General features: G+C 42.7%; 2 protein-coding genes across 4 annotated transcripts in view; both read left to right on the top strand.

Moving 5' to 3' along the window:
• The window catches only part of CPNE4 (copine 4), a 241,987-nt gene extending 229,482 nt beyond the window's left edge, over nucleotides 1–12,505 (top strand). For all 3 annotated transcript variants that reach the window (XM_063325304.1, XM_063325305.1, XM_063325303.1), the window contains exons 14-16: nucleotides 2,756–2,889; nucleotides 5,106–5,342; nucleotides 11,917–12,505. In XM_063325304.1, the coding sequence (XP_063181374.1) occupies nucleotides 2,756–2,889; nucleotides 5,106–5,342; nucleotides 11,917–12,048 (503 nt within the window). In that variant the 3' untranslated portion in view covers nucleotides 12,049–12,505. The remainder of the gene's footprint in view (nucleotides 1–2,755; nucleotides 2,890–5,105; nucleotides 5,343–11,916) is intronic.
• Nucleotides 12,506–18,182: 5,677 nt separating this feature from the next.
• MRPL3 (mitochondrial ribosomal protein L3) overlaps nucleotides 18,183–20,537 on the top strand; it is a 35,993-nt gene continuing 33,638 nt past the window's right edge. The window contains exons 1-2 of the mRNA XM_063325302.1: nucleotides 18,183–18,358; nucleotides 20,339–20,517. Coding sequence (XP_063181372.1) covers nucleotides 18,255–18,358; nucleotides 20,339–20,517 — 283 coding nt within the window. The 5' untranslated portion in view covers nucleotides 18,183–18,254. The remainder of the gene's footprint in view (nucleotides 18,359–20,338; nucleotides 20,518–20,537) is intronic.

Raw genomic sequence — 20,537 nt, 5'->3', positions numbered from 1 at the left:
CAAACCCTCTGCAAGAGCTTACTATCCATACCATGCTATGGATACAAAATAAAATGTAGCAATGGTAATGTGAGGAGGTTAAAAAAAACGGAAGCAGCTGCTCTATGGGCTTTGTGTTGGCTTATGTCACTGAATATTTGTTATGTTATGTATTTAAACTTTATTTGATTCTTTGCCTAAGACTCAGTTATCCGATAAGCTAAGCCATCACCTAAAAGGAGTTTTAGGGCTAAGAAGACATTAAAAGATGGTTGCAGCCTGAAAGAAGGCCGAGGAAGAAATTTTGCAGCACTTGCACATGCGTCTACGAGGTATAAAAAGCACTTCTTTGTCCTAAATGATACCATTTAAAATAATATCCACCCGGATGAAAGCAAGAAAAAGAGACAGAACAGAAAATGTGTTGTTTAAGCATCTGCTGCAGCTTGCTCATCACCTGCCTGTCATGGATGCTTGAGTAGTTCCTACCGCCAATTGTTCTGTGATGTTTCCTAGATGCTCCCACTGTATTAGGTGACACAGAGAGCAGTTCCACCAGCACATCATGTGGAGAGAGGATGCAAGAGTGAGAGGGAGACAAAGTGCTTAGTGCCTCCACTATTTTTCCTCATAATATTTAGCATACTTGCCAGAAAACAAAGAAAAATTGCAGAAGAGTATCTTGCTTTAAACCAAGAAACAGAGGTTGCATCCAATATAAAAAGTATGCGTCTAATTTGCTTTTGAAGAATGAATTCCCTTTCTTTGTGGAAGTAGCGAGCTTTCTCTAGCACAAGGTGTGCTAGTGAATCATCATGCTACATTGAATAAGGACTGTGAATTGATATGAAGATCACTGGAATTCACAAAATACAGATATTCTCACCTTTTTTCCCCTGTTACTATTTCCATTCTTGAAATTTTTAATATTTATAGCCTTATATTTAGTATATTTATAGTATATTATATTTATAGTCTTATACATAGTATTTAGTCTTTGTTGTCTGAGGAAGACAGTGACAACTTCTGATCTGAATGAATGCTTCTGCACATGCATGCATTTTACATGCATCTAAAACCCATATTTATATGCATACACTGTATTTCATCAGAGCTATTGAAAGTGGATTCCAATTAAAAATGTAAAGAGTTGAATCGTGAAGAAAAATGCACGCTGGCACTCCCTAAAATAAAGGGATCCAACCAAATTAAGCTACAAAGTAATCCACTCACATATCCTATTGGATTTGAATATATAAGGACAGTAGATATTTCTAAAAGATATTAATCTGAGATAGCAAACAAGAAATTATGTTTCTAGAACATGTTTCTTTCTAAGATGAAAGCAACTTTCTGACATGAACCAGGCTAAATCTGTGTGAAATGCAGGTACTAAGGTTTATCTCGTATTATTTCAATGCGTAAGAAAAAAGCTACAGTGTATCTTGTCATCATCTTAGGAAAGATTTATGAGGCCTTCATGCAAGATCAGTAAGTATATGTAATGAAATCCTTAGCAGGTTTAAAATTGGGAGTTAACAAAAGGTCAGTTTTGCAATATGTAATTCAGTCACTGAAATTACCAAGGGAAATTTTGTAACATTACTCTACATCTTAGCCAATCATTGCTATAACTGGAGCGTGTTCTTTTGTCTATGAGCACTGCAATGGAAAATTATGTTTGCAACTATCTATTGCGGAGAAGACTGCATTCTCCACCATTTTTTCATGCGAGGTTCAGGTGTACCATTGTAAAGCAATTACAACTCCCTGTGATTTGTTAGCAATGGGTCTGCACCCATATATCCTGTAAACGTGGTTGAGTAAAACCTTATGAGCTAGTCTCAGTGCAAACTGAAACTGGCTTAGGATCTTACTGAAGTCATTTCACTCTTCAGCATCCTTTACAAAGCTCTTCTACTATCACTTTAGACCTCTAATCCTTTAGGTCTGGTAAGCCGGGAGCTCTGAATGCAGAGGCTAACGTGCATCACTTCAAGAAATCCTTCTTCTCAGTGACTGAAAATACCAATTTCCATTTTGTGATCTGTCAAGTGTGTCAGCAGAAGTCTGTTCTCCCTGGTCTGGCTATATATCCTGAAATGAAAAAGCCCAAAATAGCTAGTTCTCCATCAAAACTTCTTGACTGAAGCGCATTTTTCTGTAGACTGCAAAGCATCCTGCTGTTTCTTCCAAGATTTCACAGCTTTCGGTCATAGTCTAATTCAACCTGTGAGCAATTATGCAAATTCACCCTGAAAAATTATTCTCTCAGCACAGAGGAGTCAGGTATTTGAAAAGATGTTGAATTCCTTGACAGCTCTAGGTTGTAAGTACAAAGGGCAAATTCATTGGTAACTACCATGATAAACAGAAATAAATATTTATCTGAAGAGGAAGAGAGAGAAGTGTTGAAGTGTTTTTAATTTGTGTCTACCCTTTTAGCATGAATCTTAGCTGTTGATCAGGAAGTGATCAATTACACCTTGCACTGAGAAGGATGGAAGCTATTGCATTGCAAGCTGATACCTGGAAAACAGACATTAACAACTGCTGGGAAGGAGAAGCATGCTATAATGAATTATATTTTACGAACTAGATTCAAGGCAGCTGGAGACAGCTTCTCAGAAATTATCTGAAGTTGTTAGTCCTTGCTAATCATGGGATATTTTGTATTTATTCATTAAGAACCTGACTTTTATTTACATTTGAAACAAGCACGATAGCGGTGATGTGCTCCACGTTCATTTGCCTTTTGTGTGGGTTTTCATGCCAGGAATACAAGGTGTCGTGGAGGCCTACCAGAGCTGCCTTCCCAAGCTGCAGCTCTATGGGCCAACAAACATTGCTCCCATCATCCAGAAGGTGGCAAAATCAGCATCCGAGGAAACCAATACCAAGGAGGCCTCGGTAAGGGCGTAATGCTGTGTTTGTCCTTTTTCTTGTCTTATCATGGATCTCTTGTAGGCCATCAAAACAAGGCCTTTTCATGTATGTGAATCATGCCTTCACAGTTTTTACTAACTGCCTTCACGGAAGGCAGCCTGAGTCTGTGTCAGCTGGAGCACTGTTTCTAGCCTTTATAGCTTCGATAGTCACAACTTTAAATTCTTCCCCCACTGTTTCCTGCTTTTAGAGCTGCTTTACTGTAACACACCCAGTTCTTCACTGCGGAAATATAAATGGCACGCTAAGGTTACACAAATTTAGGGGCCAAGCCCTAAAGTGTTGATCATACAAGAAGAGGAGTTCAAATGTTTCCCTACACAGACTACCCAATTTCAAGTCTCTAGCAGAGGCTGTACTAAAACTTTTTTGTTCAACCAGGGGATTTTTCCAACCATTCCTTTGAAAACTGTAGTGATACAGTTTTCAATTTGCTGTTACTGACATGGAGTATCATGTCCCTTTTAGAAATTGGGAGACAAGTCTGCTAGCCTGCATCTGATACACGACCCATGACAGATTTCTTGGGCTAAAAGACTCGTGTTTTAAATTTATGCCTTTGAAAAGCATTAGGCTTATTTTTCTCCTGCCTTCCAGACAGAATGGGAGAAAGGAAGAATGAAAAAATTGAAGTGAATATGTGAGCAAGTAGGTCTGAAACATTTACAAGAGTAGTGCTGTGGGAGTAAATGATGTAAGAGAGAACTTGTATACTGCAGCAAGAAAAATGCCATATAGGAACAGAATAGAGCTGTACATTGGCCTGCATCTCATCACCAGGCTTAGAGCTTTCTCTAAGCTTTCTTCACGTGCTGAGCCTTTTTTTAAGTCCTATTAAGGCAGCAGTTCCCAAACATTACTGTTCATGAGTCTGGGCTTGTGATTGTCACTCCACTGCTGTTTCCAGGGTCTTGATTGTATTTAGGGTCCCAGTCCTAACATGCAGAATCGCTGTGTTTGAATTTCCATACCCACCTAACCCTGGGGTGGCTCATTCTGTTCCCAGTGCTGCCTCTGAACTAGTATGCCATATTGAGTAAGTTGCTTCATTCCTCTTGACCTACGCTTCCCCTCTTTCTGTTTGAAAAACAAATTTATTTATAGGAGTAGTCTTCAAGATGAAGTTTTCTCCCTGCATGTTTTGTTTTATTCATGGCAGGAGGTGGTGAACAGAAGACTTTGAATTTATGTAGCTGCATATACATAAAATTTAATGATTAGTTTGTTGGTATTGCTCATGCAGAGTGACCAAATTCTATGTTCTGTTCATTTTTCCTATTAATGCATGTTTGTTAAATGACTCCAGCTGCCTAACAATTCATAAAGGATCCACGTAAGAGTCACTCTTTCCCAATACCAAATGAAGATATGTTGAAGCCCACGATCCAGTTCAGTGGGCTTTGGAGTTTTGGCGAAGAAATGACAAGAGCACAAAATTGTTTGCTCTCCTTTAGAGAATGAGAAAACCTCTCTTCGGGGCTCTGTATGGAGTGTTTGAAGATGGATATATTCCTCCCTGCACGTGCCCTTGTCCGCCTCAGGGACCCCATTACTCTGCAGAACGCAGCAAACCTGCCACGGTGTGGTGCTTCTCCCGCAGGCAGCAGTGGGTGACCCTCCAGTTTGCAGACGGCTGCACCCATCCCACTTGCCTGTTAGCAAAGCTCCTCTGCAAAGTGCTGTCATAACCTCCATGACAGCTCGGCTACAGGCTTGTAACGCTTCAATACCCCATTCCTCCCTGCCTCCCACTGGTTCCCAAAGGGAAAAAAAGGGAAAAAAAGGGAAAAAAAATGTAATTGGAAACTGTCAGCAGAAGTGATTGTGCAGCAGATGGAAAATAGGGCTAGTGAGGATCTCAGGACTATTCCAGACTTCCCAGCCAAAGTCCTGACTCTCCCAGCCCTATCAGCTAGAAACCCCCTTTTCTACATCTCTCTGCTCCCTCCAGCTCCTGGAAGTTACCTGAACTACAGCTAAACTCCAGAAGAGGAGAAATTAGTAGCTGAGGAGGTTTGGATGGGAAACACACTTAGCCTTTGAGTGACTATAAAGGCTCTTTTCTATTTAAAAAAGTCTATGACTGAGTTACCAGAAACACTTTTATACTGGAAAAGGGCAAGCAGCTTTGGAAGATTAACTAATGATATAATTTTTCACTTCTTGTCCAACAACTTCAGCAATATTTCATCTTGCTGATTCTGACGGATGGCGTCATCACAGACATGGCTGACACCAGAGAGGCCATTGTCCATGCCTCTCACCTTCCCATGTCAGTCATCATCGTCGGGGTGGGGAACGCCGATTTTAGTGACATGCAGATGCTGGATGGCGATGATGGGATCCTGAGGTCTCCCAAGGGCGAGCCTGTGCTTCGAGACATTGTCCAGTTTGTGCCATTTAGGAACTTCAAACATGTAAGCTGACTTTTCCATCCATTACGCAGAAGGGTGAATGTATATAACATATAGTGAATGGTCCCTGGGGTTGGGCCTAACTTGGGATGGGCATGAAGCTTGTAGTAAACCTATGGCATTATTGTGTCAGAAACAGAAAAAAAAATGGATACAGAATGAAATGTGCTCCATTTGTGAGATGGTGAGGGTGGGAAAAGAAGAGATGGGGCAGAATCCATGCGCTTCTTGTGGTGCCAGTCCTTACCTCTATTTTCACCCTGACTTTGTTTGCCCTCCCTTACTTTTTTTTTCCTAGTGTCTCTTTTCCATTCTCTTTGCATCTGTTCTATTAGGACTACTGTATTCTGCTTTCCACCCCTTAATTTCCACAGGCAGCTGAAACGGCTGTGGATTTGTACTCCCAGTGTTCCCCAGGAAGCTGTTTCCTTATTGAAATTCAGGTTCCTAGGTTCTCAAAGGCAGGAATATCCACCCACAGCATCCTGGTTGCCTCCAAACCCTTTACCCAAATACTGTACAAGAAAAAATCCAAGGAAGTGCTATTACTAAGAGCCTCCTTGTGTTGTCAGCCAGCTGTCCCTGTTCCAGTGTGGTGTAGGAGACACTCTAAGAGCAGAAAGGAGAGACCCAGCATTAAATTGCCAAATTTGAAATAATCCCTTGGCCATCTACTTTACTCCTCAGTGACCTGCCCTACATTGCAGCATCTGCCCCAGGGACTTTTTCAGCAGCTGGGTAGAGACAGCGTCTGCCCACAGGAGGAGCTTTCCCACACACAGCCGGGTTTTCCAGGGGCCTTTTCCTCTGTATGAAGGCATGAAATGGCCGTTTTGTTCCTATGTGATACTGATCGCATCCCTTTCCCTCTGTTTTTCCATATTTCTCTCCCTTTCTTCCCCTCATTCCTTCTGTTATATTTAAGTGGTTCTCTGGACTGTTTTTTTGCTCAACCATGTTTAGGAAGGATATCCTCGATATTTGATTTGAAATTTCTTTACTGCATAGCGTAACTGACTCATTCTCCTCATGAGATTGCCCTTTCCAATCTGCTCTCATACACTAGTGATGCTTAGATCTGAACTTGTCACACAGAAGTTTTCAATTCTGGGCTGGTTTTGGTCTGCGTATGGGTTTGCGGTGTTTACATTTCTTTAGTTTTTCTAGGCTTTTTGTTACCACAGGGGACTTTTTTCTTTTTGCTACTTCCAAAATACCTTCATTTTATTTTCCTCAAGAGTTACTGGTTTTTTCTCTCTTCAAATTACAATTCTACCATATTTCTCTTACATCTAGACACACTTCTTACTGTCGCAAACCCTACTGAGGAGTAAGAGGAACAGACTTGTTCCTCTTTTCCTTCTACCTTTATGTAAAGAATGGATCCTCATACAAGGTAAAACTCACCTTGTGCTATAAGCTTGGTGGCACCATGCCAAATGGCTGCAGATTTGCCACTGAATTGTCGATACATACATTTCTATGTTGACAGTGCCACTCAATCACCTCTTTGCTGGAATAAAGTATGAGCTCGACCTGCTCATAGCCCACAATTCTCCTTCATCAGATAATCACAAGTGCGTAGTGCTGCACTGTAGTCTGTTGTGAAAGTGTCGAGAGGAGAGTTATTTATGGGCTAGTGCTAGACCTACTTTCAATTAGTTGAAAATATGTTGCTGCAAGGAACTGGCACAGCCAGCTGCATTTGTTATTTTTAGTTTCACTTTGTGATTTTGTATATATAAGTTGAAATCATCCTTGATTGAATAGATTAGTTAGAATTGAATAGATTGAATAGACAGTTGCAGTCCTGGGCGCTGAATATATTGTGCCTCTGGTGTTAACTTGCGAGCAATTCTATGTGTGATTTTAATTGCTAGCATTGGTCAAATGGCCTGCATTTTTAGCTGGTTTTGATTAACTTCCCCAGTACTAGGAGAGGATAGCAATTTTAAAAATTTATCGCTCTTGTTAAATAGTGGTATTTTTCTCCCCCTTTCTCTCAGTAGCAGAGATAATATAGATATAGAGATAGATCATGTATTTGCTACATCAGAAAAGTCAGTATATCTTATGCAACTTGATATTTAGTCTGTTTATTGTGATCTTTCAGCATTTCAACAAATGTCAGTGTAATGGATGAGTGCCCTTAACAATAGCCACTTCTGGTTGACTTTCTTTATTGTCATATCCCAAATAATCTCTCTCTCTGAACAAAGTGACATTCACAGCTATGTTGCTTACTTATCCAGAGCGCAAACAAAAGACCATGCCTTTTGCATCAACTAGTAAAATAATTTTTCATGGTAAAAACGATTGCGATGTTATGATTCAAACTTATTCTTTTCCCCACAGAAAAATACAGATTTAACCCTTTTTGGAGATTTTGGTTAGATCAGTTCTGATCACACACAAGAATTACCATAAATCAGCATATTACATTTCACAGCTTTAAGTAAAATATGTATTTAGTTTAAAATCACATCCCTTTTGTCAATGTACCTTGTGTTTAGTTTTGGTATTTGGTTCAACTACTAAATAGAAAAAAAAAGTTAAAGGATCTTTTTAGGAAGACTACAAATCAAGTTGTATAAGATTTATAAATTTCTCTGATAAATTGAGTATTTATTTATGCCTAAATCTGTATTACCTCCACTACTGATGGAAGGAGGGAAGAAAATGTTATTTGTGAGCAATTATTTTTTGTTTTGCCAGAACAGTAAACCAAAATTCATTTGGAGTCAACTCAACGCAATATTTTTTTTCATTACTTCTATTCTCAGGTCAGCCTGGAACTCAAAATCTTTTATCTATCCAAAGAGATCAAAAATAATATATCCAAAAGCTGCCCCTGTGAGAAAATTAAAAGGAGAGAGAAGGAAGTTGTAAAAATAACCTATAGAGTGAATCTATATTTATTTTCTAAGTTTGACTTCAGAGAAGGTTCCGATCCTGCAGAGCCCTCATACAGGCATTTAACATATTTCAATTAGTTACAATTATTCACATACGTAAAACCTCATACTCACTTCAGTGTTTTCCTAGCTCAAGACCCAATGTAGACAGAAATATTTACTGTAGGGCTTTAATCTCCTGCATGATGTGGTGTATCAGGAGTACTTCAGTAAAGCATCTTACCTTTTTACTCTCATTTTAAGGAATAGCTTTGAAGCTATCAAAATAATAATAACAATTGTAGTGATTCTTGGCAAATCCTGTAGTTGCAGAGGCTTGATAAAATCAAGGTAACCATTACTGTTTAAAAAAAATGTCCCATTGTATAGTGAGTGACATATGCAATTTATTACAGGGGAACATAACCAAGGGAAAATCTTTTCCCTGAACCCAAGTGAATTTCTTCTCTCTATAATTATCACCACTCCAGCAATGTGAGTGTCCTTCACCTCAACAGCAGAACGGTGATGCTCACAATCATTGAAATGTAGTTGAAGAAAATCACCCATCTCAGTCCATTCAGAGTCATATTTTAAAAGCTGAAATTCTCTGCCTTTAGGATGTGTGATATATTTACTGCGCACAAATCTAATGCCACAGGTAGACTGTATTCCACTCTGCGTTGTATTTAATCATAAAGGCTAACAGCTGTGACTTAACACATATATCACAAATGAGTGTGGAAAGCACAGCTCTGAGCCACTGCAAGGAGCAATGTTTTGCACTGTGCATTGTAATTAAAGATTAAGCATGGTGAAGCTATGGAACTGAATCAACAGTCATTTGTAATATACACCAATTATCATCATAGGGGATTATTTTCCTGCTGCTGGCTGATCTGATTGTTGTGCATTAGCCATCAGTTGAGAACTATTCGTCTTGAGGTGTTTATTGCTAGGATGCTCTTCAAGCATAGCAGTTAAACACTGGAGAAAACATTACAGTAAAACATTAATGTACGTTCTGTGTTAAAAACACAGCGAGGTAACTCTTACGAGGCACTGCTGAACTGGGGCTGGATTTTCCTCAGAAGTTACAGGGTCTGATTCTTACTTATACAAATGCTGCTTTGTACCATCTGGTCTAGAAGTGAGAGTGCTTTACCACCACAGAAGTATGTAAGATGCAGGTGGCCTGGACCACCAGACAGGAAGACACCCCTAACCCCAGTTTTGGGATGGTCCCTACTAGAAAGAGCCCCCAGAAAAAACAGACAACACCGGCATGATGAAACTGTATTGTACTGTAACACAACAGTTGTCCATGTTCAGACTGAAGCATGGAGTCAACCCAGCTAGCCCAGAGCAACTCTGTGTTGGGCCACAGGTAGCCTGTGAGCCTGCGGGCATGATAAATGTTTTAGCTTAAGCCTCAGTGAAGGGCTTCTTACTTCACATGGACACTGGGCGAGGAGCTTGTAGCACAGTTGACTCCTCAAGCAAGCGGTGATTCAGCCGTGCATCTTGAGCCCTGGCAGAGCCTCTTCTGAAGGGCTGACCCTTCGGTCAGGAGGAATAGATGTGGCATCAGAAGAGAGAGAGAAGTGGCGACAGGAGGATGATGCAGAAAGATGAGTCTTGGCCCAATTTTCAAGACACGGACTACACATGAGCCAGAGAAGCTGGTGGCAAGCGCTCCTGCTCAGCATTTTTAAAAATAGAGCAGAGTGAAGTTTGCTGATTTCTAGTGCTTGTGTGTGCAGTGGTGGCCCCAGGAGTCTTCCCCCACTCCCTGGTTTTACCCTTTATGTAGAGTTGTATTTTTGGTAAGATGGCACAGAGGCAGGCTAAGGTACATACAGCTTTGGCACACTGGGAAGGAGATTAAAAAACCATAATTCTCAGTAGCAACATAGAAATCAGGCATTTGCCTGACTCCAAGGAGTATTTTCTACTGATTTCAGTGAAAACAGGTTGAGGCAAGAACAGGGCAACTGTGGAAAACCATGAATTTCACTTTGAAGGATTAAAATAAATGGGTTCTGTTGCTGTGTAACACCTGAGAACAGTTGCTGCGCTGTCACGCAAAGTATGGGCTCTGCTTTGCCAGTTTGTTCGTGCAGAAATGTTCCAGGCTTTTTTTGCCTGTACAAATATTTTTGGTATAAATCTCACAGCAGGGAAACAGCAGTTCATTTTATTTGTTACTAATCACATATGTGACTCAAAATACCAAAATAGAAAAAATAGTTTTGTTTCTAGTTTTGCTAGCGTTCTCTTTGTATTTATAGCATTGTAACATTCGATACTGGAATTTATAATAGCCCAGGGGCTCTCTGACCCCTGGATTAGCCTGCCTATTAATAGTTTATCATTTACATCCTGTGTAAGCCTAATTTTAAGATTCTGGAAGGATATGGATCCCAGCCCATGAAACAGAGTAGGGCAATAAATAGCCAATACAACTACTTTGTGACGTGGTAGTTTTGCAACTGGCTGACAATATTACAGACAGGGAGGGGGGAAGTGTTCTTTAGTGTGGGAAAAAATAATTGGTGTGCAGAAGAAATGTGACCCAGCCACCAGATGAAGAATTCCCATGCATCATCTGAGCTGCAATCTGTGAACCATGGCTCTACTTGGAGATAAACATATTAGTTAAAACTTTTCGTACTGATGTTTAAGCATTTGCATTTTTACTGCATTTTTGTGGTGGGCTCAGAGGGAACATGGTCAGGCAGGCTGGCTGCAGAGGGGCTGGAATCGACTCTACCCAAATACTTAGAAACAAGTAAATCCAAAACACAGGGCAGGAATGTGCTATTGAGCTGCATGGGAGCACAGGAGCCCGTTTTTGTCACTGCTGAATACAAGGGCTGAGGAAAATCCCTGCACCACGTGCAGGTAACAGTCACCCACAAAACACTGTCAGGGTGTGAGGCAGCAGCTGTGTGTCGTCAGTGGCAGGCATGGTGTCTCACTGCACTGAGGACTAGCCTGTGGCAAAAGCCAGTGGCCATCTCTACATCCATCTCTACATTTCAGGGTCATCAGTTCTTAAGTCTGGTTGACATCCACCATTTATGTCCACCATTTATATCCACCACTCTTCTTTGCAGGAAGAGCTTTAAAGCCTCCACAAAGCCTAGGACTGAAGCTTTCTCATGACCATGGTTTCATTACAATGAAAACAAAAATATTTTTTATCCAATTAAAAACTTCCCCAGCTATTAAAACACCATGACAGATACCGAAGAGCAGGATGGTGATGATGAAGGCCTCCCTTTTACAGTGATGTCCACTCGTGTCCAACTTGAGGCTCTGCAGAGTTCCTCACTGAGCGCTGATGAATGAAGTTTTTACAGCCCTGTTCATTATGATATGGTGCTCTCCCAGAGTGCAGGGAAGTTCAGTTACTCTGAACTTAAAATACGCCAAATGGACCTGAAAAACATGCAGGGCACTTTTGGCCTTAGTGTACTTTCAGGCAGCTACACCTACAAGCCCAAACTGACTCACAAAATGAGCTTCCAGCAATAGCGCCGCTCACTTTGAGTCTTTTTTACCTTCCATTTCTGTACCGTACTTCCTACCTTGATCTCACAGCACCAATGCCTCTAAAAACCATGACACTTCTAGCACGGAGACAGGTTAACACTTGTGTTTTCTACCATTTCCTGCAGGCATCCCCAGCTGCTCTAGCAAAAAGCGTTTTGGCTGAAGTTCCAAACCAAGTCGTGGACTATTACAATGGCAAAGGGATAAAACCAAAATGTATGTCAGAGTACGAGTCTTCCAGGACACTAGCTCCATGAACCTGCCTGCATTCTTTTACAAAATTAAAAAAGAAAAATGCTACTGTCTACAACTACTGTACTTAAAAATGAAACAAACAAAATAGCACGTTTTGGTGATTTTTAACTAAAATAACCATTTTTTTTGCATGTGTAGCCTAAAGGCTTAAATCTGTTAAGCGGTTGTATTGTTGAAAACTTTTTATGAGAAAAAAACATCCAGAAAAAAAAGTAAACTCTTTACATTACAGCATGTCGCCTTGAAATAAAAAGTTATCTGTATCTGTTTTTTATACAGGTTTGTTGAAATTTTGCTAAATTTCTTATCTTTACACTGTAAAGCATTTTGAAATATTTATTGAGAGTCGATAGCCAAAATGTCTTTGGTTTAATCTCCTATGAACTGAGAGATTTTTCAAAATGGCAGATGCATGAACTGTATTTTGCATGTTTAAAATAAAAACAACACGGTTTTGCAGCTGTTGTCTTTATTTCTCTCTCTGCCACAAGGCTGCCAGCTTTCAACTTCCATATTCCAAGAAAGCGGTAATAAAGGGTTTCAAGAGATACCTGGCCTGAACCGTGGGCATTTCTAATGTTAGCAGTTTATCACACGGGCACGCAAACATGCCCACTCAGTCTGTGGCCTGAGTAGCAATTTTTCAAAAGCCTGACACATCCAGCTGTTATGAAGAGTTCAGACCGTAGCTGTAAACAGATCTGGCTTGGAGAGCACGATCTATCCATCAGGATTGCATGTCTTAAAATATGCCTAATTAATCCAAACGATCAGTCTGGCTTTCGAATGGGTCGTATTTTAGCTGCCCAAATTTATAATCTCTTATGTTTGGGAATTCTTATTTTGTTTCATTTGTATTTCTTAATCTCACACCCAATATCCAACTTTGCATGAGACGTTTTCCAAAAGAAATTTTGCACGGCCTGATTTGATGACAACCAGTGATTTGTAACTTCATGCAAAAACAGATCACTTGGTCTTGTGTGATAGAAAAACTGGGTTTGTACCAAAAGAATATTCAAGCCACCTTTTTTTTTTGAAAGATGATACACAAGAACAGATAAGCAGTGGATTGATGTTTCCATTGAAATATTTATCTATATAAATGAAGAAATTAGATCATTGTTATTCTTAGTGTTTGAATTTTGGCTTCTTCGTTTGATAAAAGACAACAGTGAAAGATGTGACCTCTTAGAAGTTAAGGATAAAATTTGACCAAAAGTAATTCGTGTGGGATTGTCCGAAGGGTACGGCTTCAGATGAGTTGTGCTCCCACTGAATTGAAAACATTCTTGTTACTAGTTCCAGAAGAAGCTGTTTTGGGCCGGTGATGAATATTTTAGAAAATCTCACCTGGGAGCAAGGGGGTTTGGGTTTAGAAGTATGTGTGTTTAAATAAGTTTGCAGGTAATGTAGAACTCTAGCTCTCTGATTCTCCTTTAGAAGTAACTTCCATGGGATCAGCTTTGATTGATGATTTTGTACCACAGAATGAAGGCAATGGGAGAGCCAGGATGCATGGGGCTGCCTTCCCAGCACATTCAGTTCTGTTCCATCTATATCCTGCAGCGCAATCGCTCAAGCTTGCTAGTAAAGATTCCTTCAGCTGATCGGATATTGAACACCAGCCAGTGTTACTTGGTCATAGGTATAAATTATCTGAAGATGTCCCGACTGAAAGATCTCAAATCCACATTTCCATTTAATGGTTGACTGTTCATTTGAGAGCTTACCGCAGCAGGCTGCACATCTCTCCCTCTGTGGATGTATTTCAGCTGAAAGCTACCGTGATTTTCCCTTATATCTCACACACCACTCTGCCAATGTATCTTAATTCTTATCTAAAACATCTCTAGTTTCTTATTCCCATTTCTCCCCTTTTTTCTTTCCTTCTCTATTCTCAGAAGGAGCATTTTCTAGCTGTTAAAGCACATGACTGAAAAATCTATGACTCCATGTTCTTTGCTCCTCCAGTATTTTATTTCGCAATCTTGGGCAAGTTGTTTAACTTTTCTGCACTTCAAATTCCTCATCTGTAAAATGAAGGTCACTGCCATGTATTCATAAATATCTTACAACAGTACTGGGGGACTTTTAATGTTTGAAAAGTGATTTGAGATCCTCAGAGGCACGATGGTGCTCTCACCACGTAAAGAGTATTACTTTACCCTGGGGATGGATTTAGGGACGTAATGTACAGTTAAGGAGGGGTTAAGCCTTTTCTTTATTATTTGCCAGCCTGAAGGAAAGTAAAAGAAAGCTTTCATCAAGGAAAAACTAGGAATCAGATAAATTGTTCTTCTGGTTCTTTGGATTTTTTAAGTGTTATGGTTACATGGAATTGGGCAGTTACAGCTCTTCATTAGCAGAGGTGTTACAAGGTGCTTCTATAATGTAGCAGCACATAAAATGCAGAGATCAACATGTGGTCGCTCAATGGTTATTGTATGCTGAGCTACATAAATTATCAGTCTTTTTCATGTATGTAGGTGGTCAATACAACTGTCTCAAGAGAATCACACTTGCTGCAGATCTTTCTGTTTACTTCACACAATCCAGACTATAAATGTTGTCTACTTAAAAACAAATCATTATTAGTGGTAATATAGATCAGCAATTCTGTAGCAGCCCTTGAGGTACTTGAAAAGTCACCTCCATGACATTGAAAAATCAATGGGAAATCTCCTTCAATCTATACAGATTCCAGCATATAAAACAAACACGTAACAGTGTGGTGAGCTGGTGTAGGAGAATTCACAAAATGCAAAACTAGCCATATGGTAAAGGCTTTCTAATGAGGCTTTGAATGTTATTTTCATTGCTCCAAGCTACTCAGTACAATAAGACAGTATGGGCTTTGTGCAGGGTAATATCATTAAGTATATGAATATATCACTGAAAGGGCTTTTTTTCTCTTGTTTTATCTACTACGGGTTTTAGCGAGGCCATCTGCCTTTAGGCTGAAAAGCCATCAATTTTTCTCATAGATTTTTTTATGCAAATTTAAACTTCTACTGACTTTTGATGGATCACTTTGAATTCTGAAAACTCCTTTAAAATAAATTATGTCTTGTCCTTTTGAGGTAATTGATGATCTAAAATGTCTTCTCTGCATACTGCAATCCTGCCTTCCTTTTTACTGTTTCTCAAATCCGATTCAAAACCCAAAAGTCCATGAATACTCAAAAGTATTAATGATCCCTATTAGCCCAAAATACATTAACATCCATAATTCTTGAGCCAGATACTGAGCCAAATTGTATTTTCAGTTGTGTAGGGCAAACTGAGCATACAATAAATTTTAAAAAAGTGCTAATACACTGCTAATTGCTTATTACTCTAAGGTAAAACCTACCTGTGTAAAGTCCTTACATGATAAGCAATACAGCGTTCTATAGCATTTGATGAAAGTGTACAGGTATGAAATGAAAACAAAATTATAATTATAATAATAGTATCTCCCTAAAACATGTCTTTTCTTTTAGCTTCCAAATATTAAAGGTACACAACTGATGACAGCCAAAAGGTTTACAGTTTGACCCGTTAGAGGCCTGCTGAGTGTAATGGAGAACAGTGGCGCGTGCCAAAGCTTGCTGCAGGTTGCAGAGGTGATATTCCAAAATGCACCAGTGGAAGGCCCTGGCCCTGAGCAGATTACATGGTAGAGCCCTGCAGGTCTGCAACACTCAGCTACATCCCTTGGGTTTGCTCACACACCAAATACTGTGATGGAAAGGCGTGTGGCTTATTGAGCCTCGTTGTATTGCAGTAAGATCTTTGCTGATGAGTTAGAGAGAGCTGCCTCCTTCAGCTTCGCTCTCCGGCTGCACAAACAGGACACGGCTTACTCCCAGGAAGAACCCAACTGGTTATTCAGATTGACCTTTCTCACTCGGGATTACGGGTCTTGCAGTCACCCCTGCTATGTAAATCTAAGCTTATCTCCAACCTTTCCAGAGTGAAAGAGGTACTAGACGAACTACCTTTTTCTCCTAAGTAGCATGGACATTTCAGGCACAAAGCATTGGTACATTTACAGTCACATTTTTTGGAATGGGAAGGATGAGCTGGAGGCCTCCTAGGATAAGGTTAAATTTCTCAGGTTGGTTTTTTCCCTTTATTTACAGGAAGTGCCATTTGCCACAGAGAAAATACAGGCGTGTGTGTATAAAAGCTATGGGTAGTTTTTTGGATCGCAGTTTTGGGTGCGAATGTCAAAATTATGCTCACTGTTACCTACTCTGAGGTGCCTACAGCCTCTCTTGGATCTGGTTAGCTGGCCACAAGCCTCGAGTGCAACACACGCACACACATACCACAGCAGGGAAGAAAACAGAGAGGCAGGGTAAAGAAAAGAAGCAATGATGGACTTTGGCTGGCCACATTGAACGGTCACATATCTTTAAAAAAGATATTTCTGTGAAACCAAAAGGGAGCCTTGGGTTCATACCCGTTCACTGTCCTACCTAGTGCACTGTCAGCCGTGCTGGTGCCCTGCTTAGAAGAAAGGGTGAATTAATTCTGAATACAGACAACTGCCAGATCTCACTGAAGCCAGAGAGGCAGAGATACCAGCCCTGTGCCAGGCTGCCCCGAAATCCTCTGCCTGGCCCGCCTGCGTTAACTTTACCAGTAATGTCGCTGACTACAACATTAAATATAATACCTGCCACAGATGTTGCCCTCCCACCCTCACGTGGCCTACACACTCACAAGCAGCGCCTGAAGCCCCGCACCCTGCAGCCATTTGATAAATCATAGAATCACAGAAGCACAGAATGTGCTGGGTTGGAAGGGACCTTTAAAGGTCATCTAGTCCAACCCGCCTGCAGTAAGCAGGGACATCTTTAACTAGATCAGGTTGCTCAGAGCCTCATCGAGCCTGGCCTTGAACGTCTCCAGGGACGGGGCCTCCACCACCTCTCTGGGCAACCTGTTCCAGTGTCTCACCACCCTCATTGTAAAGAACTTCTTCCTAATGTCTAATCTAACCTTACCCTGCTCTAGTTTAAAGCCATTGCCCCTCGTCCTATCGCTACATGCCCTTGCAAACAGCCCCTCCCCAGCTTTCTTATAGGCCCCCTTCAGGTACTGGAAGGCAGCTGTAAGGTCTCCCCGGAGCCTTCTCTTCTCCAGGCTGAACAACCCCAGCTCTCTCAGCCTGTCTTCATAGGAGAGGTGCTCCAGCCCTTTGATCATCTTTGTGCCCTCCTCTGGACCTGCTCCCACAGGTCCATGTCCTTCTTGTGCTGAGGGCTCCAGAGCTGGAAGCTTGGGCTTCTGCCCAAACCCCCCAGGTGCCCGCTCGACGCCAGCATGGTGGGGGGAGTGTTCTGAATCCATGCGAACGTCCTGCAACCCTGTGTGCCTAAGCGGTGCTTGACAGCGATAAACTTCACCTGCCACTGACACTTTCCCTTATTGACCCTTATTTTATAGAATCACAGAATTGTCTAGGTTGGAAGGGAACTTCAAGATCGTCAAGTCCAACCATTAACCTAGTACTGCTAAAACCACCACTAAACCATGTCCCTGAGCACTGCATCTACCTGTCCTTTAAACACCTCCAGGGATGGTGATTCCACCACTTCCCTGGGCACCCTGTTCCAATGTTTGACAACCCTTTCGGTGAAAAATTTTTTCCTAATATTCATCCTAAACCTCCCCTGGAGCAACTTGAGGCCGTTTCCTCTTGTCCTATCGCCTGTTATTCAGGAGATGAGACCCATGGGCCGAATTTGTTGGGCTTCCGCCAGCTTGCGGACAGAACGCTGGCACGGGAGTGATGGCAGCGCTGGTGGGGGTCCAGGGGAACGGGTGCCCACGGCTACTTCTGCACGTCCTCTCCCATCGCCCCCTTGGTTGAGCTCTTCCCACCCCCAGTGTCAGAGAAGCCCCATCGGCCGCGGGAGCTGGAGCCCAGACCAGCGGGGCCTTCGGGCAGCCCCGCGGCACGGAGACGCCCAGCCGGTCGCCGGCAAAGGAGGGGAGTAACCCGTCCCGCTGGAGCCAGCGGTGCGGAGCAAGGCTGACGCACGACCGCGTCTTTGGGTTGGTTCGGGAGTTTCTACGTTAAACTTCTGAGGAAACTCCCTCCCGCCGCCGGGTGCGCGAGCCGGAACCTTGTTTCCGAGGCAGCACCGGGAGGTTTTCAGCGTCGGACCAGGCCGCGCCGGAAGCCGGAGGCGGCTCCCCTAACGTTCGCGGCATGGCGGGCTGGGGGCTGCTGGCCCGGCTGGGGCGCCGGTTGTGGGCGGCCGCGCCGGCGCCAGGGAGGCCGCTGCGGGCGGCGGCGGGGGCTCCCGGCGACAGGTAGTGGAAAGGCTGGGAGGGGAAGGGGCTGCTGCGGGGACGGGTGCGTCGCGGGGCGGCGGGCGGGGAGGGCCGGGTAGAGCGGGGGGCAGAGGGGGACCCGGCCTCTGTCGCAGCCCCGGAGTGACGGACGCCTCGGCGGCCCCTTCCCCTCGGCGGAGCTTCTGGTCTCCGCCGTTTGGCGAGGCCTCTGGCTGGAGCCTGTTGGCAGCGCCCGGAAGGTTTCCATGTGCGAAGGTGGTGGGGCCCCGGTTTGCTGCTGGGCAGCCAGGCCTTAGTGATAGCCCCAGCCTCTGTGGGAATTACGGCAGGAGATGCATATTTGCAACCAAAGCACCTTCGCTTCGTAGTGAAGCGACTTGCCCTACTGTGTTTTGAGTCCCCTTAGCCAGCTGTTACAATTAGCCACGTGCAGTCGCTAACGGTATTGTTCAATGCTCTGTTTCATTGTACTTGCAGAGGATTGAGGAGCATTCAAGCTTTTCTTAGCCTTCACAAAAATTATGGCAGTACAGTAACCTGTTTAGCAGAGAATGTAAAATCAGAGCATTGTTGGGACTGTCAGGGAGCTCAGGGGGTTCCTAGTCTAACCTGCTCATGGGGTGGCCAGCTTTGAGGTCAACTGAGTTGTTCAGGGCTTTGTCTGGTTGGGTCTTGAGAACCTTCAAGGACAGAGTCTGTACAGTGTCTCTGGGCCCCCGTTGCAGTCTGTGACTGTCCTCAGGCTGAATATTTTTTCCTTATGTCAAATCAGGACCCATTTTTTCAGTTTATACCAATTCTCTCATTCTCCTGGCACACACCTTGGTAGACGTGGCCTGGCTCTGTCTAGTCAGGAGCCTTCTCATAAGTATTGAAAAGCTGCTGTCAGGTCTCCCCTAAGCCACCTCTTCTCCAGACTAAAACAAGTACGGTTACCTCAGTCCTCTTGGGGCAAGTGCTCCAGCCTCTGTATTTTTGTGTACCACTGCTATACTCGCTCAGCAATAAATATCCCTGTTGTTCTGGGGACTCAAAACTGAATTTAGTGTTGCAGATGTGATCTACGTGGAGTACTGAAGAAAGGATGGTAAAACTGTTTCCCTGGATCTTCTGACCATGCTTCTGTTGATACAGCTCAGGCTGCTGTCAGCCTTCATTGCTGCCAGGAGCTTGCTGGCTCCTTTTTTACATTTTTGTGCCCCTAGGACGCCCAGGTCCTTTGCCTGGCTGGGGAGCAGCTCTGCTGAAGTCACACACTTTACCGTTGCAAGAGGTTTTTCCATCCCAAGTGTGGGGCTTTGCATCCCTCCTTCATGAATTTCATCAGGTCCCTTGTTGGCCTGACTGGCAGAGGGACAACCGTGAGCATTATCAACTGTTCCCTTCAGTTCAGTTTTAATTTTGCAGACTTAAGGGTGCACTCATGCCCTCTTACAGGTCACTGATAAAGATATTAAACAGGGCAAGTCCCCAGATAGAGTCTTGAGGAACTCTGATTGTAACTGGCCTTCTGGTAGAGTGCAAACCATTAAATGTGACTCTTTCAGCGTGATGATCCAGCCAGGTTTTTGCCCATCTGATAGTCCTGCCATCCGTGCCATAACACCCCAGATTGGATAGAAGGATTGCCACAGGAGATTGTGTTCAAAGCCAAGCTAAAGTTAAAGTAAACAACACCCACTGCTATATCTTTGTTTACAGATCTAGCTTTTTTTGTCATAGAAGGAGTGGTTGTTTGATTTGCTGTTGCTTGCCCCCCGTTTGGTGTATTTTAGAATGTTTTGAAAGTTAGATGAGAGCATGATAAATAATTAGGTGCTGTTGGTCAGGGGTGGCCAGTTTCAGTGACGGTCGTTGAATAGATTGCTAGTATTGGTCTTTATGACTGTATAATGTAGTGATATGACTATGTAGTATGTATTACATTACAAACGTACGTGTTATGTGACGTCATTTGAACTGATAAGACACTTAAAACTTTTTCCCACCATTGGAAAGGGGGCAGCTGGGCTTTGTAGTCAGGCACGTTAACAGTGCAACGTGGTGGCATGAGCATCTTTCTGAAGAGAATGTCCAGTTCCTCAAGGAGATAACTGCGGAAGAGTACAAAGCGCAGACAGCGAGCAAGCTGTGCCCTCTGAAAGATGAGCCGTGGCCACTGAATGAGTGGAAACCAGGTGAGAAAGAATCTCTTCTG

Source organism: Chroicocephalus ridibundus, chromosome 2 (assembly GCF_963924245.1).
Source record: "Chroicocephalus ridibundus chromosome 2, bChrRid1.1, whole genome shotgun sequence".
Classification (NCBI taxonomy): Eukaryota; Metazoa; Chordata; class Aves; order Charadriiformes; family Laridae; genus Chroicocephalus; species Chroicocephalus ridibundus.
This window is presented reverse-complemented; position numbering and strand designations above follow the sequence as displayed.